Source organism: Suricata suricatta, chromosome 1 (genome assembly GCF_006229205.1).
Source record: "Suricata suricatta isolate VVHF042 chromosome 1, meerkat_22Aug2017_6uvM2_HiC, whole genome shotgun sequence".
Lineage (NCBI taxonomy): Eukaryota > Metazoa > Chordata > Mammalia > Carnivora > Herpestidae > Suricata > Suricata suricatta.
Window position 1 is genome coordinate 26073604 of NC_043700.1, and position 22553 is coordinate 26096156.

Sequence of the window (22553 nt, forward strand, 5' to 3'; positions counted from 1 at the left end):
TTTATAAAAAAAAAAAAAAAAAAAAGAAGGTAATTTTACCTTGTTTTTATTGTTAGGGAGTATATAGTATTCCAGTAAGTTGATGATTATCATTTATTTCATTACTTCTCCCCTTTTATGTTTCATTATTCTAAATAACATTGCCAATTTGTGCATCTATTTTCCTCTTGTTGAATTCTTGATGCCAGAACTTCAGAAATAGATTTCCGAGGTCAAACATTGTGACTATGTTGATTCCTTATGCATATTGGTACAGTATTTTCTAAGAAGTGTCCTGATAATTATCATCAAAAGTGTCCAAGTGTCTCATTTAAATTACAGGCGCATCATTTGATAGCCAAAATAAATGGAAAAGCAAAACCACCTCATTACCCTGAACAAACTAATGTAAGAAATGGACTGGAATATGATTATGCTGTGTATTCCAAGTATTTGTATTTGTTTCATAACATGGCTGTTTATTTGTTAACTTACATTGACTTGTGTCATGTTTCTACTGTACAGTATCAAGCGTCCTTCATGTAATATGACACAAAACAGTGACAGACAGTGGCCTAGAAATACTATAACCAATGCCATTGTGAATCTGGCATAATACAGGGTTATATTTATGATTGCTGATTATTTGAAGATTGGAAGTAATGAGAGTGTTACTAATGAATAATAATTATCCTTGATTACAAAAGATTGTTGCTGAAGCAGTGGGAACAATGATTTAAAGAACAACAACAAAAAACTGGTCATAAAGGGAGACTAGGAGTCTAATATTCATTAAATGATACTTAAGAGTTACAAGAAAGTATTTTTTAGGTAAAATAAAGTTAAAGTAGGGGAGGGCATATAAGGATCATGATTTGAGGGAGAGTTTTTTTAAAGGAAATAGGGATAAAGTATCAGCCTAGTTATAGAAGTGAATCCAGGACCCCCAAGCACCTGGTGTTAAGAAAATTTTTTCAATCTCCTTTCTGTTTTGTTTTATTAATTAATTAATTTATTTATTGAATAGGTGATGCATTTGTGGGATTCAAAATGCAAACAGTTAAAAAATGGGCTTGTAAAGAAAAGCATTTTCATCTGCCATTGTGTTTTTACTACCCAGCTCTTCTCTCAGAAGGCAATGGATATTATCAGTATCTTATTTGTCCCTCCAGAGATAGTTGGAAATATTAAAGCAAATACAGATGCTTAGCAGTTACACACTGGAACAACACTATTGGTTGCGTCAGTTGTAAATGATGCTCAAAAGTTGTATCAGAGAAACTGAACGTGCTAAGGACTTCAGTATTTTATTAGAATGGCAATATTGGCAAGCATATTAAATATAATGAGAATTTGCATTCATCAAAGAAGACAAATTTATTTTTTTAATTTTTTTAATGTTTTTTATTTATTTTTGAGAGACAGAGAGAGACAGCATGAGCAGGGGAGGGTCAGAGAGAGAAGGAGACACAGAATCCAAAGCAGGCTCCAGGCTCTGAGCTAGCTGTCAGCACAGAGCCCGATATGGGGCTCAAACCCACAATCGTGAGATCGTGACCTGAGCTGAAGCTGGACGCTCAACTGACTGAGCCACCCAAGCGCCCCAAAGAGGACAAATTTTAAAAGTGAGTGAATCCATCTCACAGTAAAACAGTTGGAAAAATAAAACCTGGCAGTAACAATTTTTTTCATCAAAGAAATGTCAAAGAAAAAAAGATATGAAAAACAAATAGAAAGTACCATTGGCATTTTTATACTATCTACTACCAGTTAAAAATCATTATTTTCATACCTGAATATTTTTAGAACTTAATATTGAGTGATCATTGCACTCTACATTTCTGGTTCTTACTGGTTGAAAAACATTTGCTAAAGTTTCTGAAAACAAGTTTTTAGAAAACTTTTAAAGCAAGGTATTAACATATTGGTCAAGAAAGTTTCAACTGTTTTATATACCAGGTTTTAATAGTTTATTTAAATGCATAATTGGGGCACCTAGGTGTCTCAGTTAAGCGTCCCAACTTCATGATCTCACCATTGGTGGGTTCAAGCCCCATATTGGGCTCTGTGCTGACAGCTCAGAGCCTGTGCCTGCTTCAGATTCTGTGTCTCCCTCTCTCTCTGCCCCTTCCCTGCTCGCACTCTGTCTCTGTCTCTGTCTCTCTCTCTCTGTCTCTGTCTCTCTCAAAAATAAACATTAACATTCATAATTCATGACTTAGAAAAGTAGTTTGATAGGTTTTGTTGATCTTACAGAACTAGAACAGGTTAAGGATATTAAACATCATCCTAGAAAGTCTTAGGGCAATAGGTGAGAAAAAGAAATAATATGGGTACAGATTGGAAGAGAAGAACAACTCTTTATTCACAGCCAACAAAATTGTCTGTTTATGTGAGAAATCCTAGAGAATCTACTTGAGCTCAGTGGGTTTAGGAAAGTTTCAGGATATAAGGTCAATATACAAAATTATATTGTATTCTGTATACTTGCAGTGAACAACTGGAAATCAAAAATTTTGAAAACTCCAAATAGAATTATAAAGTCAAAATGTCTAAAATAGTATCGTTATTTTATAGAAGCAAATGCACATTTAACCATGAATCATATCGTTATTCCTAAGAAAAATACTGAGAACAAGTTACCAAATGTTTGTTAATTTAATGGGGAAGTCGTTTGGCACAGTTCTTCACGTCAGCTCATGGCTCAGCCAGGACAGCGTTCAGCTAGATTCAGCGGGTCAATCAGGACATCACAGAGGATCCAAAAGCATCAATAAATTATTTGGAAGTTAGTAATTTTTGAACAAATTGCACTCCAGTTTATATCACTCGATAAGCTACCTTATAAGATAAACAGACAATAAAAAGGACTATTTATAAATTTTGAATAGCTACATTGATTTCTATATTAATATTACCTCACGGGTTGTTAAATATTTTGAATATTTTTTTTTTTTACAAAAATAGTGGTATATTAAATACTGCCCATCTTCTGACTTTTACTTTATTTGCCTTAATATAGCTTGGAAAATGTTACAAATCTTTACATAAAGGATTATTCATTCTTTTTAGTGACAGTGTATTAGATTCTGGTGTACTACAGTTTACTAACCTGTCCCTTGCTACTGGATATCTAGGTTTTATTCAGCCTTTTGCTGTTTGGAAACAGTGTGGGTGTTAAAAGAATCCAAAGTCTCTTTTCTCATGCATTTTATTTAATAAAGCATCATGTATGATTTTAGCCTGATGGGTAGTATGCCCTGTGAGAAATTTATAGTATATTAAATGCCTTACCCTTTTATAATTTATTTTTTTTATCTGTTTTTTAAACCTGTTTCTCACTGAAGTGTCTAGATAGCTTCTATGCCAATATTTTTTAAACTTGCCCATGGTGAATGTTACCTTTTTCTTCCTACAGTGTGAAGATTGCTCCTGGAGCAGTTGTATGCGTAGAAAGTGAAATCCGGGGTGATGTGACCATAGGTAAGAAAATCGATTATTAGTGTTTTTTCCTCAAAAATTGATGTACTTTATTTCAGTGCTTTACAATTAATTAGGTGCTTTATATCTGTCTGCCTCACTGATATCCTAATTTTATTGACAAAATAATGTATTATTCCCGTGTTTAATATTTCTAAAAGAATAAGTGTGATGGGCACTTTTTAAAGATTTTAGTTTATTTTATTTTTATTAAATATTTATTTATTTTAAGTAATCTCTACACCCAACATAGGGTGCAAACCCATGACCCCAAGATCAAGTTGCTTCTCTGAGTCAGCCAGGTACCCCAAGATTTTATTTTCAAGTAATCTTTACATCCAATGTGGGGCTCAAACTCAAAACCCCAAGATGAAGACATGCATGCTCCAGGGCACCTGGGTGGCTCAGTTAGTTACGCGTCCAACTTTGGCTCAGGCCATGATCGTGTGGTTTATGACTTCGAGCCCCAAGTTAGGTTCTGTGCTGACAGCTCAACCTGCTTCAGATTATCTGTTGTTGTTTCTCCGCCCCACTCCTGCTTGTATTCTCTCTCTCTGTCTTTCAAAAATGAATAAACATTAAAAAAAAAAAAAGGTCGCATGCTCCACCAACTGAGCCAGCCAGGCACCCTAATGGACTCTATTTTGAAAACTCCCATCTGATAAAGGAATGAGACAATATAATGAAGTCATTCATTTATTTGATAAACATCTATTGTGTACCTACTACGTGCAGTGTGCTAGCACTCGAGACACAAGCAACAAACACAGCAGACAAAGGTATTGCCTTCATAGAGCTTACACACTACTGGGTAGTTAGTAAGAGGGTGGACCATGGAATCTGTCAGACCTGGGTTAGCATCCTTGCTCTTTACCTGCTGGTTTACTTTGAACATACTAATACTTAACCTCACCAACGTTCATTTTCCCCATCTGTGTAAATGTGTGTGTGTGTTAGAATTAGGTTCAGCTGCATATAGTGATGGCTTAAAGACACAAAGGTTTATTCTCTTATATAAATAAGTTAGAGGTAGGCAATTCAGGGCTGGTCAGTTGAGCATCCAGAAGCTCCAGCCTTATAGGCCAGAATGTGATAACTAAACCTCCAACCAATTTAGGCACCAAAAGTGATCTTGGATAAGAAAGGGGAGGAGCTGGGACACCTGGGTGACTCAGTCCATTAAGCGTCCAGCTTCAGCTCAGGTCATGATATCGCAGTTCATGAATTCAAGCCCCGAGTTGGGCTCTGTGCTAACAGCTCAAAGCCTGGAGCCTGCTTCGGATTCTGTGTCTCCCTCTCTCTCTGCCCCTCCCCTGCTCATACTCTGTCTCTGTCTCTTTCATACACAAACAAGTAAATATTTAAAAAAAGCAAACAAAACAGAAGAAAGGGGAGGAGTGGAAACAAAAGGATGTACCTCCCATTTGGATCAATTTCCTTTACATAGTCTTCCTGAAAGTTCCACACATTCTGTCTTTGTATGTCCACTTCCTTGGACTTAGCTCATGGACACATCTAGCTCAGGAAGGCTGGGAGATACAGTCTGAACTGGGTGCACTGCCGCCCCAATCCAGTGGGATTCAGCTACCAGGAAAAGGGAAGAATGGATATCTAGTGGCAATTAGCAGGTTTTGTGACATGCAAAATAGGAGTGCCTACCTTACAGGTTTTTGAAGGCTTAAGTAAGAGAATATTTGTGAAAGTCATTGCCCAAAACCTAACACTAGCTAATCACACTGTTAAATCTTAGCAGTATGTAGCCTTGCTAGAGGTGAGGTCCAACATTGAATGAACTTAACAGTTTAACATGTGAAAACTTGCTTATATGGACATGATTAAGTTCTCCTGAACTTACATTTTAGCCACTAGTTCTTTTACATGTTTTCACTGCATACTGTGCCTTTGTAGCTTTACTAACATGAGTCCATCCTTATTAGCAGCTGCACGTTACCAGAGTAGGGCTTTCAGTGAGTTAAGTACACTTTCATAGAGAAACTACCCCTGTTCCCTTATGCCAACAGTATCTTTTGTTGTTGTTGTACTGTATATTTATTTATTTTGAGGGAGAATCCCAAGCAGGCTCCACACTGTCAGCACAGAGCCTGATGCAGTGCTCCATTTCATGAACCGTGAGATCATGACCTGAGCCGAGATCAAGAGTCAGACTGCCTGAGCCACCCAGGCACCCCAAACAGTATCTTTAATTTTTTTAATGTTTTTTACTTATTTTTGAGAGGCAGAGAAGAGACAGTGCGAGCAGGGGAGGGTCAGAGAGAGAGAGGGAGACACAGAATCTGAAGCAGGCTCCAGGCTCTGGGCTAGCTGTCAGCACAGAGCCCGATGCAGGGCTTGAACCCACAAACTGTGAGATCATGGCCTGAGCTGAAGCCAGATGTTCAACCGACTCAGCCAGCCAGGTGCACCCCAACAGTATCTTTAATAGGAAAAAATTGTGATTCTAAACCTCCAACCAATTTAGGCATCATGTCTTATAACAAGTAAAAATTGTACCAGTATTATGGAATATCATTAGGAATTTTCTAGGTTGGATTTGTTTATTTTAAGTTGACAGTATTTCAGAGTTTAGAAGGTGACCCAATTTCTTTTCAGTGCTTTGTTAACTTTTTGTTAATTCTTAAACCATTTGCAAACTTTTTATGAGGAAAAATCATGATGGCCACATATTTATCCAAGGTGCTGTTCCGCATTATTTTTAATCTGGTATTTAAAAACTTTTTTAATGTTTACTTATTTTTGTGAGAGACACAGATTCCAAAGCAGGCGGCAGGCTCTGAGCTGTCAGCACAGAGCCAGACACGTGGCTTGAACTACTGAACTGTGAGATCATGACTTGAACTTAACCAACTAAGTCACCCAAGAACCCCTTTAATCTGGTATTTTTATGGTTTTCATCATGATTTGAGGAATAACCCTCACATTAGCTCACAAGGTATTCTTTTTTCCTTTTTTTTAAAGTTTAGTTATTTATTTTGAGAGAGAGAGAAAGAGAGAGTGAGCACGCACAAATCCTAAGCAGGCCTCACACGGTCAGTGCAGGGGGTCAAACTCATGAAGTATGAGATCATGACCTGAGCTGAAATCAAGAGTCAGGCAGGTGCTTAACCAACTGAGCCACCCACGCACCCCATTCACAAGGTATTCTTTTTTTTTTTTAATGTTTGTTTATTCTTGAGAGAGAGAGAGAGAGAGAGAGTGAGTGTGTGAGCTGGGGCCAGGCAGAGAGAGAGGGAGACACAGAATCCGAAGCAGGCTGCAGGCTCGGAGCTGTCAGCACAGAGCCCGACACGGGGCTCAAACTCACAAACTGCGAGATTATGACCTGAGCTGAAGTCTGATGCTTAACCGACTGAGCCACCCAGGCGCCTCACAACACATTTTTTAGCGTAAGAAGTGGTCACAATTTTTAAATTAGTAATTTGAAGTTTTTCATATAATGGATCTAAATTAATATTTTTATGCTTATTTTTGACCCAGTTTTTTAAAACAAGAAAATCTGTTCACTTTATAGAGACATCTCACTTTTTAAAATTAAGGAAAAGATTCAGAAGTGATATATTTATCTGGTGTTCAGTCTTTTATATTCTTACCTCATTTTCATTATGTAGGTTTCTTACCATTTTGTCTGGCTTGTTGTTTGTGTTTATCTTTAACTGTATATATAAGAATGGAAAATTTCCAAAAGCAGTATGTAGAAAGGCATTTCTATCATTGTTATATTTGGTATAAGATATCCCTAATCTTCTGACTGCTATGAATTTATTTTTCTGATGTAATACATCAGTTTAAAAAGCACCAGAAAGATCTGAAGTTAAATCAAATGGGAGAGTAAAGTTATCTGATTAAAACTCACTCTCCCCACCATGTTTTTCCCAATTTATGGCTTTTATTGTTTTTGTTTGTTTTTGCTTAATTTATCAGAGACTTTTTCTGTTGTGGACATAGAGATTTGAACACCTTAATATGCTCTGTTTTCTCAGTCCAGTAGCAATAAACTTAAGTGTAGTTGAATTCATAGATTTTTCAGGATGTTATGCATAACTTTGCGTCCCCTGTTGGTTATACTTTTACTTTTACTGAATTATTCCATTCTGAAATACTTCAGAAGGAAAGTAATTTTTTCCTTCTCTGTTTCTGTAGTGTACTGGAACTTTAAACCTGATCTTCTGTTCTCCTAGAAAGTCAGATATTTGGTTTATCAAAGCAACTAGGCTGAAGCTTTGAAGCGTTGGCGTTAAGCAGAAGCCCTAGGTCTGGAGGCGCTGCTGGAGCCCGACCCCTGTCCTTCCTTAGAGGCTGCCGGGGAAACAGACCTTGGGAAAAATAACAGCTCTCTTGTTAATTACAATGTGGGAAAACAAGGTTTCTAGCGTCTAGCCTGTTTTTAATTAGGCTGCCTTGATTCTGGGGCCACGCATTATTCCCTTAAATTTTGTTTTGAAGGCTGAAAAGCATTTCAAAAAGTTACTTCAAAGCCCCTTTTCTGTAGTTCCATTATAGGGTGAAAGTCAGTCTCCTGGTCTTAGGACAGGGCTTGGTTGGGACATGGTACTAGGTAGGAAGGCAGAACTCCACGCAGTGGGAGAACTGAGCTGGAAGCCCTTTGTCCCATTTAGTCAGTCTTTCTCTCCATTAGAGTTTTTAACACAGATCGAAAGTTTCTCTTTACTGTGGAAATCTTTTTTAATAAGGCAGAACGGTGGCTTTGCCTTGAAATTCATCAAATATAAAGCACTTCTTACAGGTACTTAAGCTTTACAGGTCAGAGGAATTGTTTTAACTTTCCAAAGGGAGCTTGTGGCTTTTTGAAGTATTTATTGACATATGAAAATGTATACAAGATAGCTTCCTGTGGCAAAGATAGACAGGAAAAACGTCCTTTACCAAATGAGGGGAATGGAAATTTGATGCCAGGAATGCCTTTCTGGCTATGTTGCATCAAGCCCAGCCAACCATTTAGAAAAATAATTTATCAGCCAGTGAGGCAACTCCAACTCTAGACACATTTATCCAAACAAGGAGATAAGCCAAATAGGATTTCAGTACATTTGGTAAGAAAATATACAAACTACCCTGCCAGTAAGAGCTCCAAAAAGTTCACAACTGCCTTAAAAAAAATCTTTCTATGGTGACAGATTTTTAATTTTTCAAGCATTTTAACCTCAAGACCCTTAAACTTGGTTTGAAATCAGACCCGATCTAGGTAAAAGTGTTTCTTACCTGTCGAAGAGCATGGAGCACAGTTCAGTGTGCAGTGGCTGCCCGGGTCTTGGAATGCCACTCAGATTCCTGGGTCCACCGGTGCCAATCTCCAGCACAAACTGTGCTGAGGCAAAGCCCACACTGTGTGGATTACACACCTGAGTTAGAATGTCCCTTTAAGCAAGTTCTAGAAACCAAAATCTTAGCAGTCACATATACTGACTGTCCTCTGCCCCAAAAGACCAATGAGAGATTTAGGGAAACTGTTTAGCTTTTATTATCAGCCATGACTTTTGTTATTACCACAATTCAGAGTTGATACTTGAACCAAGTTATTTCAGCGCTGAAACACAAGGACTTGTAGTTTGGCAGTGGTGCCACCAGGTGGAGGTGGTGTCTCATGTAGGCTGATGATCCTGCCTTAAATCCCAGGGCCCCCGGATATATAATCAGATTTCCAGTTATCTTCTTGCTGACTTATTATGATAAAAATGATAATAACAATAATAAAATGCCTGCTTAAAATAGCTCAGGCATTAGGGACACCTGAGTGGCTTGGTAGGTTTAGCGTCCGACTTTGGCTCAGGTCATGATCTTGGGGTTGGGAAGTTCAGGCCCTGCATCAGGCTCTGTGCTGACAGCTCAGAGCCTGGAGCCTGCTTTGGAATCTCTGTCTCCCTCCTTCTGTACCTCCGCTGCTCGTGCTCTGTTTCTATCTCTCAAAAATTAATAAACATTAAAAAAAAACCCAGCTCATGCATTATATTTAAAAATCCTGTAAAACATGGGACTTGGGTTTAGTTCATTTTTTAAAATTTGTGTTTGTATAATTAACATATATTGGATCATTTTTGAAAGGGAAAAAAATCTCAATTATTTTCAAAGCTACTTCAGAGGAACTTTTAAAGAAAGACAGGTTTCAGTGATAACCTTGTCATGCTAGTCCATTCTCAGTAACTTCTTACCAGTCTGCTTGTCATCAGAGCCGCAGCTCAGGACCAGCAGTGAACCTCGTGCCTCTGCTTCTTATCTGGCCACGGCGGACGACCTGCTTTCTTTCACGCCTGCTGATCTCTTCCCTGTCTAAGATTTTAATGCTAGCGTGGAAACTGCCTTTATTCCTTTCTTCTACTACCTTATAGTAATATGTGAACTTCCCCCCACTGGTGAAAAGGAGTCACCACCCTAATAACCCGAGTGGAGGAGAGGAGTTTTTCCGTTTCTCAGACCAGAAGGCGTTGTTATGCTTATTGATAGTTATTTGTTAGCTTTTAGTGTCAGATAGTGATGAGCTTCCCATTTTTAACACCTTTGGGCCAGACCCTGTGATCTCCCTTTCAGACATTATTTCATACAACCCACACTTCAACACAATGAATAGGTTATTCTGGATCTCATCTTTTTATAGATGAGAGAACAGGCATTTGAGAGATTAAGCGTATAGCCTTTAAGTGGTAGAGGCCAGAGTGCACTTTCTAGACAAGGAGTGGGGTGCTGGCAGGGGCTTTAATGACAAAGAACCTAAAATAGAATGATTTGTCCCTTTTATCACAGAGCATTTTTAAGTTAAGTGCAAATCTGGTATCGTGCAAACTACAGATGTAAATTGGCTCACAAAGCTGCAAGACCTGGAAGAAACTTCTCATTTCAGAGGAATCCGGTGTTTGTTTCAGTGTTATTTAGCACCTCCCCCTCAAAACTGGTAGCATCTAAATCCCCATCAGTAAAGGCTTGGTTATATAAATCATGGTGTGTTAATATGATATGAAATATTATTCAGCCATCGAAAAGAAGAGCTACCTGAATGTACTTTTATGGAAAAATCACCATGACTTTTTAGGTGAATTAAGCACATTGCAGAATAATAAGTACTATTCCTTGATTTAAAAGAAAAATCAACTATGTGCTTATAATCCATATTTTTCCACCTTCAAATTATATTCTATTTATTTTTTAACTTCATGGTGAAATATATTTTATATACAGTGGTATTTATAGGTCTTAAGTGTACAGTGGAACTTAAGTCTGGAATCAAATACTCTAAACTTTGAAGAATAGTTACCTCTAGGGAAAAGGATTAGCATAAAGAGAGGATCTTTCACTTTTGCCTTGTTTGAATTTTTATCAAGAGCATGTATTACTTTTGTAAATATGTGGATTTTTTAACACATGTTCACAATCATGATCAACTTGAGAATCTTCCCAGAGATCCAAGAGATGCCATCTTGTATCCTGAATAGGAGAATTTGCTGGAGCAGTTTTACTCGGGGAGCTGAGGATTTGGGCAGCCAGGGGTGACAAATAACAAAGCTCCTCACGTTACTCTTTCTCAGACTGTGCGTCTTTTGACTGTGCATCCTGTCCTGGGCCCCACCCTCCTTATCAGTCCCCAGCTCGTCATCATTAGGGGGAAAAAATAAAGCTCCACAGAGGTTCCTTCCAGTTCTTTGGGCACCAGGAACACCTTATTTAATACATTTGTGTGTGAGTATGTTAAGTATTTCCAGTTTTCAAGATAAACAAAACAAAAGAAAAAAGAAAAACAAGCTCAAAAGAGCAAAAGTAGCTTGTATTTCTCTGTTTCCCTCTAACATGTAGCACTATATCTTGCCTGACACATGCAGATAATGATTATTGAATAATTTACACAGTTGAGTACTGAATTACATGGACAGCGGCATCCTCCTGCCTACCTCCCCAGCTCCTGTCAACACCTCTGCCCACCCTGTCTTACTTTCAGAGTCGGTTACTTCATGTCCACTTATTTACCAATAAAAATAGCCATGGCATGGGGGGGCGGGGCTAGTGTTGCTGGGAGCGGTGAAAATGAGGTTATATTTTCTCAGGAGCAGTTTCATTATCACCAGAATGCTAGGCCTTCGGGAAATTAAGAAGCAGGGACGGGAATGCGTTAGCCCTCCAGAACCATGTCCCTGTGTAAGCAGTGCAGGGCTGCCTCCAGCCTGGTGGGGAAATGGATGTGGTAGGACCCCTTCCAGCCCCTTTTCAATTTGAGGCAGGAGGCATCCCCTCAGTCTGCCTATATCAGCGTCTTTGGATTCCAGTAATTACATTGGCTCCTTCCACTGCTTCCCTGTAACCTTTTTCAACCTTTCACTGGTTAAAATTAAATCCTAGACCAGATACAATGGTATCTCTGCCTCTTTCCAGTGGTTAGGCTTGTTATTGGGATGGTAACAAAGATAAGGTTAGTTTCCATGTTTTCTGTCTCCCATTCCACCCATATTTCCTCATAGCCAGTCACTAGGAAGACTAACTCTGTTAGTACACTAGTCTGAGAAAGACCAACGTCATAAGCAAAGAGAGCCCTCCTTGTATGAGAGAAAGCAGGAAGGGAATTAATGCTCTTGCCAACAGTGTGCCAGAATACTGTGTCTACAAACACTGTCTGGTCTAATCCTTACAGTGCCTCTGTAAGGTGGCATTCTCCCCACCCCCATTTCACTGCTGAGATAACAGAGCTTCCAAACCGCTGGTTAGCCAGGGCTGTCGGGCTCCACAGCCTGCGCTGTTTCCACTCACCTTGCCTTGAGGTTTGGCACTAGCTACTGTTGATAACAGCTGAGGAGATACCATTTGTAAAGTGCACCTAGTGTGGTGCCTGGCACGTACTTTAGAAAACGTTCCTCCCAATAGCCTCCCCTTGGTCACCTTCTCCCCTCCCATTGGAAGCATTGCCTCCACCAATGATTTCTTTTTGCGGTCTTTTTAACAGGACCTAGGACGGTGATCCACCCTAAAGCACGGATTATTGCAGAAGCTGGGCCAATAGTGATTGGTGAAGGTAACCTAATAGAAGAACAGGCGCTTATCATAAATGCGTGAGTAAGACACACACAGATACCCTGAACTAAGTACCTCGGGTTGTGTTTTTATTAATTCAGCTATCTGTAGGAACCTTTTACAGTAGACATCTGGAAAGCCTATTTTAGAACTAGAGAAACAAGAAGGATCTTATCAACACAAGTGGTTAGTAAATGAGGAAACCAGAGACCACATGGGTGAAGAGACTTGTCCAAGATGAGATAACTCGGAGGTGGCTGACTAGAATCTCCTCTCTCAGTCTGATAACCTTCCCCCTTACGTACCACTACCTCCCCTGTGCGGTAAGCAAACACTTCCTGATTCCAGCAACCAGGTGCTGTGCCAACCACCCTCAAGAGAGTCTTTTGGTTGGATTTCTCAGTTCTGGCTGAATGGTTATTACTCTGCCCAGATTCATATTTTTATATGCTTTGTGGGGGTAGCACCAGAATTATTATTATTACTATTGTCTAGAGGCAATTTTTAACTTTAAAGAATAAAAAAAATAAGATAGTAGAACATGTACATGGTCTTAGTGAGCTAGACTATAATACCTATGAAATTTTCATAAGCATTTATAAAGCTTTCTAGATAAAATTTTGGCAGGAAATTCAAGCTTAAACCTAACTTATAGCAACAATGTATGGAATTTGTAAGAAAGACCTTGGGAAAATATTTAATTGTGATAAAGAGATTGGTTTGTCTTAAAACTTACTTAGGATTTGGGAGTTTCTTACTATATTAAGCAGTTTCTTTTTAAAATCTACTTTGGCACCTTTAAGTCAGTTACTAACAGCTATATTCTGCAGTAACTCAGCTGTCAGAGATAAAGCACCATTTAAAAAATGGCTTCCTCCTAGACCACAAACATTTTATGTTCCAATATTTCAAACTACCTAGGAGCATATAAAATAATTCTTTTATAATATCTGTTTACATTTCACAATCTCGAATGCTTATTACGAATGGAAATTTTTCGAGCCAGGCCTGATTTTGATTCCAGTTTAATCTAAATATTATAGCCAGCATCATTTTTACTTTGTCCTGGAAAAGGCCTTCTGGGTTTTGAGCTTTAAAAATAAGCAAAGGAAAAAAATAAAAATAAAAAAATAAAATAAAAATTGGCAAAGGAAGGCTGACCTTCTGTACCTACATGTGCCTTATTTGTCTCTTAGTAGTTCTTTTTCAACTGAGAATCAAGTCAGCATAGATGATAAATAATTCACTTGGATTAAGAAATTACTTATGTATTTACATATTTTAAGCTTGATGGAGATAAAATTGACAGAATGAACCCAAATTCCAAAACAAGAGAAAAGCTTATTGCATTATTGACTTTGATGATTTGTCTCTTCTTATTATAGTCACCCTGATAATATCACCCCTGATACTGAAGATCCAGAACCAAAACCTATGATCATTGGCACCAATAATGTGTTTGAAGTTGGCTGTTGTATCCTTTACAGTGATTTAAAGTAAAACGTTCTTCCTAGCTCTCTTTAGTATCCACAGTCTTTTCCATAGATATTGTCATATTTTACATGTCAAATATTCAAGTACATTTAAAAAAAATTTTTTTAATGTTTATTTATTTTTGAGAGGGACAGGGCATGAGCTGAGGAGGGACAGAGAGAGAGGGAGACACAGAATCTGAAGACAGGCTCCAGGCTCTGAGCTAGCTGTCAGCACAGAGCCTGATGGGAGGCTCAAACCCGCAAACAGTAAGATCATGACCTGAGCCGAAGTAGGATGCTCAATCAACTGAGCCACCCAGATGCCCCTTTATCAAGTATACTATAAGCATCCATTCACACACACACACACACACACACACACTGCTCCTGTTGCTACAGCTTGTTCACAGTGACAACAGGTAACAATGACTGAGGGCAGTAGACTCAGAAATGGAAGAATCTTGGCTTCTGTCCTGATTTAAGAACCACAGCTCTGTCCATTTGATTCCAATATAGTTTAGGTTAACAGTATGTTGTCTGGTGCAAAGAAATGGTGGAAGGGGATAGAAATATTTCTTTTCTTATTTTTTAAGTTTGTTTTATTTATTGGAGAGGTGGGGAGAGATGGAGACAGGGAGAGAGAGCAAATCCCAAGCTGACCGCGAAGCCTGATGTCAGGGCTTGAGCTCACAAACCATGAGATCATGACCTGACCTGGAATCAAGAGTCAGGCGCTTAACCAACTGAGCCACCCAGGAGCCCCTGGAAATATTTCACTCTTTGTTTTTTCCCCAGAGTGCTACTAGTTCTTTCCTTGATTTTTGTACTCTGAAAAGCTAGTAAAATCTTTTCATGTTATCAGCAAAACATAATTCTTATGATAGAAAAACTTGGAGGAAAAAAATCTAACTATTTAGTGATAACAAATATATAAGTAAATTAGGGTGCCTAATTATGGGCACCTGGGTGGCTCAGTTAAGCATCCGGCTTCGGCTCAGGGCATGATCTCACAGTTCGTGGGTTCGAGCCCCGAGATGGGCTCTGTGCTGACAACTCAGAGCCTGGAGCCTGCTTCTGGTTCTGTGTCTCCCTTTCTTTTTTCCCCTCCCCTCCTTACACTCTGTCTCGCTCTCAAAAATAAATAAATGTTAAAAAAATTTTTTAAGTAAATTAAACTACAAGCACAAAATGGACTATTAGGATCATTAAACAGTCATTTTAAGTTATGTTTTTAAGGATTTTAATGGTATGGGATAATGCCTGCAAATTTAACTGAACCAAATAAAGTGAGCTGTAAAAGTTTATACAATTGAGTCCCAGTTATGTAAAGGGAATTACAGGTACTTATATTAAGATCTATCAGACTCTTAACAGTGTTACCTTTAAGTAATTAGGTGATAAATTTAATTTTCTTTAAACAGTCGTGAAAATACATTACCCATAGAATTGGGTAAAAGAAGCTCATTTCCGGTGCGCCTAGGTGGCTCAGTCTTAACATGTCTGACTTTGGCTCAGGTCATGATCTCATGGTTTGTGGGTTCGAACCCTGTGTCAGGCTCTGTGCTGACAGCTAGCTCAGAACCTGGAGCCTGTCTTTAGATTCTGCATCTCCCTCTCTCTCTGACCCTCCCCTGCATATCCTGTCTCTCTGTTTCTCAAAAATAAATAAAAACTAAAAAAAAACCCTCATTTCCTTGAAAGCATAGAAGGCAATTTATATCTACTTAGAGATACTTACATTTAAAGACTAAAACTTTACTTTCAGGCTGCCTGGAGCAAGGAGTTGTTGCCAGCCTGAGCCTGCATGGCCCTGTCCATGCTTCTACCCTCTGTCCAGAGCAGGATAGGATATAGTGAATTGGTAGAGGAAAAAGATGAACATATTTAGTGTTTACTTAACTCTGGCTTACAGATTCCCAAGCCATGAAAATGGGAGATAATAATGTTATTGAATCAAAAGGTAAGCTATATTCAGAATTTCATTGTGAAAAGTAATTACCTCCTTTCTCTTTGTGGAGTCCTGGAAAACAACCTAAGTATAACCTATGACAATGTGGAAGGAAGCTATAGTTGAAAGTGGACTAAAATAGTTAGGAGACTAAATCTTTGCCTTTAAGGAACCTAATAATGTGTTTAATACATTGAACTAAAAATTCAGCTGTGTACATTTAAGTTGGGATTTGATGAAACCATAATGTTCAGATGAAAGATTTGAAAAAGATTTCTGCTAAATACTTGTGTCAGTGATAATTTAGTTGATAAATATAATTGCAGAATTAAAGAAAAAAAATCATTTTCTGTGACAGTTTGCTTCCTTTAATTTCAGGACTACTTTACCTAGCCAATCAGGAACAAATATAAGCAATTTATCTTAAGTGGAGCTGGGCAGGAGGTCCTGTAAAGTCACCACACTACTGGAAAGCAGCTCCGAGGGCATGTCTCACTAAAGTCCAGAAAGAGGGGCACCTGGGGGGCTCAGTCGGTTACGCGGCCAGCTTTGGCTCAGGTCATGATCCACGGTTCGTGGGTTCGGGCCCCGCGTCAGGCTCTGTGCTGACAGCTAGCTCAGAGCCTGGAGCCTGCTTCGGATTCTGTGTCTCCCTCTCTCTCTGACCCTCCCCTGCTCGCACTGTCTCTCTCTGTCTCTCAAAAATAAATGAAAGACATTAAAAAAGAAAGAAAGAACCTGAGCAATGAGATGTATTTAGAATAATGATTTATCTTTGTTAGTCTGAATTGACATGAAGGAAAATACTTCCTTTTTTAAATACTAAAATTAGGCTTTTAATTCGGATTACCAATTATTATCACTGTTACTTTTTACTTATTATATACTTACTATGTGTCAAAGCTGGGCTCAGCACTTTCCATTTAATATCTCATTTATTCCTTACAACAGACTATAAGTAGGTTGATCTTTCCATTTCATAGATAAGCTCAGAATTTACAGTGACTTGTCCAAGGTCACACAACTAGTCAGCAGCAGAGCTCTGTGTTTAATCCATCTGATACCAGTCTAGTGCCTGCCTCTATGCTTTACAAACTCTGAACCGAAGTATTTTCTTTAATTCTTTTCTTAAGGCTAGTTTGCATTTTTATACTTAAGATATTTCAGAAGAAAGTAATATTCTAATCGTTTGTCTTAAATTGCAGTTCTTTTTATTTTTTTACTGCAGCATATGTGGGCAGAAACGTAATATTGACAAGTGGTTGCATCATTGGGGCTTGTTGTAACCTGAATACATTTGAGGTCATCCCTGAGAATACAGTGATCTATGGTGCAGACTGCCTTCGTCGGGTGCAGACTGAGCGACCACAGGTACTGGGAGCTGCCTTTTAAAGGAGTTCTTTCTAAAAGAAACAAAAACTTCCATACAGAGAACAAACTGGTAGTTGCCACAGGGGAGGTGGGTGGGGGAGATGGGCGAAACAGATAAAGAGGTTATTAAGAGGTACAGTCTTGAGGTTGTAAAATAAGTAAGTCACAAAGATGAAAAGTACAGCTCAGGGAATATAGTCAGTAAATTGTAGTAGTGTACGGTTGTGGTGGTGACTGCATTCGTGGTGAGCACCAAGTACAGAGTTGTTGAATCGATACGTTGTACACTTGAAACTAATATAACACTTTAAGTATGTTAATTATACTTTAATTTTAAAAAATTTCTTCCTAGCACTACTAATTTTCAAAAAAAAATACCACATAATTGTTTAATGGGGCAGCAAATTTAAAGAGCAAATGAGAGGGGTGAGGGCGCCTGGGTGGCTCAGTTGGTGAAGTGTCTGACTCTTGACTTCATCTCAGGTCATGATCTCACGGTTGTGGGATCGAGCCTGGCATCAGGCTCCGTGCTGAACTTGGAGCCTACTTGGGATTTTCTCTCTCCTTCTCTCTCTCTGCTCCTCCCTTTTCTCAAAAAAAGTAAATAAACATTAAAAATAATAATAAAAAGCTCAGGTGGTTAAGCACCCAACTTTTGATTTCTGCTCAGCTCATGATCTCATGGTTTGTTATTTCAAGCCCTGGGTTGGGCTCTGTGCTGACAACATGGAGCCTGCTTGGGATTCTCTCTGTCCTACTCTCTTTCCCCTTCCCTCTCTCTGTTTCAAAATAAATAAACTTAGGGGCGTCTGGGTGGCTCAGTTGGTTGAGTGTCCAACTTTGGCTCAGCTCATGATCTTGCAGTTCGTGGTTTCAAGCCCCACATCGGGCTCTGTGCTGACAGCCCAGAGCCTGGAGCCTGCTTCGGATTCTGTGTGTCCCTTTCCTCTACCCCACCACCCCCCGCTTGTGCTCTGTCTCTGTCTCAAAAATAAACTATAAAAAAATTAAAAAACAAAAAGAAATAAACTTAAATAAGTAAAAAGCAAATGATTAATATCAGGGAAACATTCCTAAAACTAGAATTTATTTGCATTGAAAGTATTCAGTCTTTAAGTTATTATCAAAAATATGTACAAAGATGACAATGACAAATTGATAATGAGAAAAGAAAATCCAGAGATGTTACTCCTGGTCTTATATATTTTCACTGAAGATGTATCACCAAACTTCATAAACTGTTGATTCACTTTTAAAATACCAATCCTCAAGGGTAAGAAATGATCCTATCAAATTTACCAACATAGTTGACTTGAAAATAAACACAGTTTGTAAACATGCAAGTGTTTTGATATTTTCCTGGTTGATGAGAAAGTATCTCCTTATACTAAGAATCAAGAATAGTTAGGAATATGTATTTAGAGTTTCATATAGGCGATAAATAAAATAGGGTATTTGGGGCTTCCTTTAGACAGAAGACATTCTGATTGACGTTTTGAACCTCATTGTTTGGCACACAGTATAGTCTTTAGTTACCCAGCCTCTTTCCCCTCCTCCAAAAGAAAATACATTTCAAGACATCTGTCATTTCGCGTCTGATTCTTAGCCATATTTTATCAGATGTTAAAACTCCAGCTTTCTTGCGTTATTCTGTTTCTGTAATGTTTGGCTTTTATTATTATTATAAGCAAATAAATATTACTTCTATAGACCAAAAAGGCAATAAAACAAACCAGGATTTTTTTCACTATCTTTCTGCATAACAGCAAAAATGATTGAAGAGGGAGAAAAGAAACTAGAGTTGGGTTAAAGATTAGAATTGAGTAAGAATATTCTGAAACTTAATACAGTTTTCCACATCTCACTGATCACAGGTCCTTATTAAAGAACTTACTGAATCAAAGAATCTGGGGCAAGGACTTAATCATCCATATTTGTCACAAGCACCCCTACTGAGTTTTGCAACAAGGGAAGTTTGGGCGGTGCTGACAGTGAAGGGGAGGAGTGCGGCAGTGAGCTCGTAGGGCCTGTGGAAAACTGCGTTCCAAAAATTCTACTCAAGTTGTTGTCTGTGATTAGAACTTCTTAACTTTTTCAAGGCCAGAGTAAAGTCTACAAAAGCAGGGCTGAAAACTGAGTCATGTATATTTAAAATTTTTTTTAGGGGCGCCTGGGTGGCTTCAGTCAGTTAAGCCTCCAACTTGGGCTCAGGTCAGATCTCACATTCGTGGGTTTGAGCCCCGCGTCAGGCTCTGTGCTGACAGCTAGCTCAGAGCCTGGAGCCTGCTTTGGATTCTGTGTCTCCTTCTCTCTCTGCCCCTCCCCCTCTCATGCTCTGTCTCTCTCTCTATCAAAAATAAATAAAACATTAAAAAGTTTTTAAAAATAAATAAGTCTTTTAAAGTTTATTTAGAGAGAGAGTGCGAGTTTGAGCAGGGAAGGAGCAGAGAAAAAGGGAGAGAGAGAAACCCAAGCAGGCTCCTTGCTGTCAGCACAGAGCCCGACACAGGCCTGAATCCACAAGCTGTGAGATCGTGACCTGAGTCAAAATCAAGAGTCGGACACTTAACCAACTGAGCCACCCAGGTGTCCCTCGTGTATATATTTATATGTAAAATATTTTGGCTTTTTCATATTTCTAATCTTAATGTATATTCTTTGTAAATTAAAAAAAAAAAAACAGAAACAAAACAAACCTCACAAAAAGCAGAAATCAGTCAGTGAAAATCACGTATACTTCCCTGACCTAGTGGTAATTATTTCTGCCTGGTACTCTTGCTTTCTGCTTGTCAGTTTTTAATTCTCTTATCTTTTTAGCCCCAGACACTACAGCTGGATTTCCTGATGAAAATCTTGCCAAACTACCACCACCTAAAGAAGACTATGAAAGGAAGCTCAACTCCAGTTAAGAACTAAGAACAATATATGACATCAAGATAACAGTTTGTCTCTGACCGCTGTCTTTTGAAAGGGCCACAGTGTTTATGTGCTTTTAGCAATTCATAGAATAATACATGTTGGCTTTATTTTATTAAACTGAATCAGAGAGGAAAGTAATGGATTTTCATTGTAATGTCCTCTATAATTTACATAAATTATTTTCCTATATCCTTGCTTCTTTTACAGGTTTGGTTTATTTTTTTGTCATATAAAATGTTCTCCATGGTTTTAGTTGTATAAAAGACTCCCTGTGATAAGAAAGGGCATCTTATTATGTACTTTTATTTTAGCATATATTGTACTAAATAAAAATGCTAGCGACAGGACTTTCAGTGAACATACTTTAATCAAGTTTTCTACTTGGGTTATCTGTGACAAAATAGCTCTTTTAGTTTTTATTGTGTACTAGCCATATTAAATCTAATGTGTTTATCTTTTCCTTTTGTGGCTTTAGAGCTGTTTAAAATTTCAGGTGAAATTTCAGCAGCTATTGAATTAATTTGACTTCATCTTACTTCCAAGAAAAAGTTTATTCTCATTCTAGTAAAACAAGTATTAGAAAAAGATGTATTCAGTAGCATACAAACAAAATCAGAATGGTCTATGATGAAAATGACAAGTCAATGACCATTGAGTCATCCTGAGTTTCTGAAGATAATAAAACTAAAAGAGATTTTGATATATTTATAAATTTAGAAAATTACTTTGGCACATTACTAATGACTATTGATCTTGTTATTTAATTACACAGTGGCAACATATTGAGGATTTTATTATTTTCCTAAGTTTTTTTTAATAATTCAAACGTGTACATTTGACAGAATATACCTTTTGAAGTTCTGAAACTGAACAGGTACAATTTAGCCTTTGTTCCAAATTTGAATGGTTAAATTCAAATATTCATGACTCAAGTTAGAAAACTGTACTACTGCATATAGTGGATTGAAAAAAGGATAACAACATCACATAAATGCCCTACTTTTGATAACTGTGATTTACTCATTTTTTCACCCCTGGTGATCTCAACTTAGGATTTAGTTGATCATGGAGATTTTCTAGATAAAAGGTAAAAAATTACAAAACTTTCTTTCAGAGGCTATACCAGTTCTAAAATATTATCTCTGGACAAGCTGTGACATGCTATTAAATGTCCTCTGTTCCAAACTGCACAGGTAACATGTGAAGACAACAGTGAGACACCTCCCAAGGGCTTGGTAATAAGATACCCCAGAGAGTTAAACTGATTAAGTCCGCATGTGGGGAGGTAAGCCTGTGTTTCCTAGGTGCACTGTGGTTTTTAAGTGATATTATCTCATTTGACGGGAGAGAAAATGTGATCAGAAATAGTCAATTTGTCAAGAGTTTGGAGAAACAAAGTAGGACTGTGTCCATACAGTGTTCTCCCTGGAAGGGAGGTACTGAATCCAAGACACGTGAGCAGTTAAGTGACCAGAAGTTTCCTCTTCAGCTAGTGTCAGTTTATCAAGACTTGCCGTGGCTTGAGAAGAACAGACCTAGAGGCTCACAGCTTTGCGCTCTAATTACAAGCTGAGCTGAGCCACCTTCTGGTTTGCTCATATGACCGCCAAGCTATTATTCAGGAAAGAGAGAAACTCTGGCTGAGAGCACCAGAATTCCATTCTAAATGTAGCAAAAAAAGTTTTTAATTTATTTTGAGGGAGAGAGCATGCATGTAAATGGGGAAGGGGTAGAGAGAGAGGGAAAGAGAGAGAATCCCAAGCAGGCTCTGCACCGTCCGCACAGAGCCCAATGTGGGACTCGAATTCACAAACTATGAGATCATGACCTGAGCTGAAATCGAGTCGGATGCTAACTGGTGGAGCCACCCAAGCACCCCTGCACACAGCAAATTTAGAGAAGCTTTCGGATTTATACATTAGTCTCATGTGAATTTAATTTGTATAGTTTGGCCCCAAGTCTGTCTATTTAGTCTATGAATTCTAAATATTCTGATGGAATTCAGTTTCTGATCCTTTAGGACAAAGAACCAAAGCCCGGGCACTGTATTATGCAACTTCGCTCTTTGGGGCTTCTCTATAGCCAGTCTGCCGCCTTCTCTTACTAATAGTCTCTCTCACTGAGCCTGCACTCCAGCTTCATCACAGACATTCTAGACAGTTATGCTAATGGTAGGACAAACCTTGACATGCTTGTGACAAAAATAATCGCAACTAGGCAGGGAGAAGAAAGAAACCATTTTATCACAGCATCTTACTGCAATGTGGTGATAGCTCTTGGGACAAGATGGTAGATTTTCACCAGTTGGATAGTATCAGGTCCACAAAGGGCACTTTACACTGCTCTCTTATTCATCC

At 38.4% G+C, this 22553-nt stretch overlaps 1 protein-coding gene across 1 annotated transcript in view; it reads left to right on the plus strand.

Moving 5' to 3' along the window:
• Positions 1 to 21205, plus strand: part of DCTN6 (dynactin subunit 6) — a 27579-nt gene extending 6374 nt beyond the window's left edge. Inside the window, exons 2-7 of the mRNA XM_029935581.1 lie at positions 3398 to 3462; positions 12416 to 12521; positions 13869 to 13957; positions 15871 to 15918; positions 17135 to 17277; positions 20095 to 21205. Of these exons, the coding sequence (XP_029791441.1) occupies positions 3398 to 3462; positions 12416 to 12521; positions 13869 to 13957; positions 15871 to 15918; positions 17135 to 17277; positions 20095 to 20193 (550 nt within the window). The 3' untranslated portion in view covers positions 20194 to 21205. The remainder of the gene's footprint in view (positions 1 to 3397; positions 3463 to 12415; positions 12522 to 13868; positions 13958 to 15870; positions 15919 to 17134; positions 17278 to 20094) is intronic.
• Positions 21206 to 22553: the final 1348 nt, after the last annotated feature.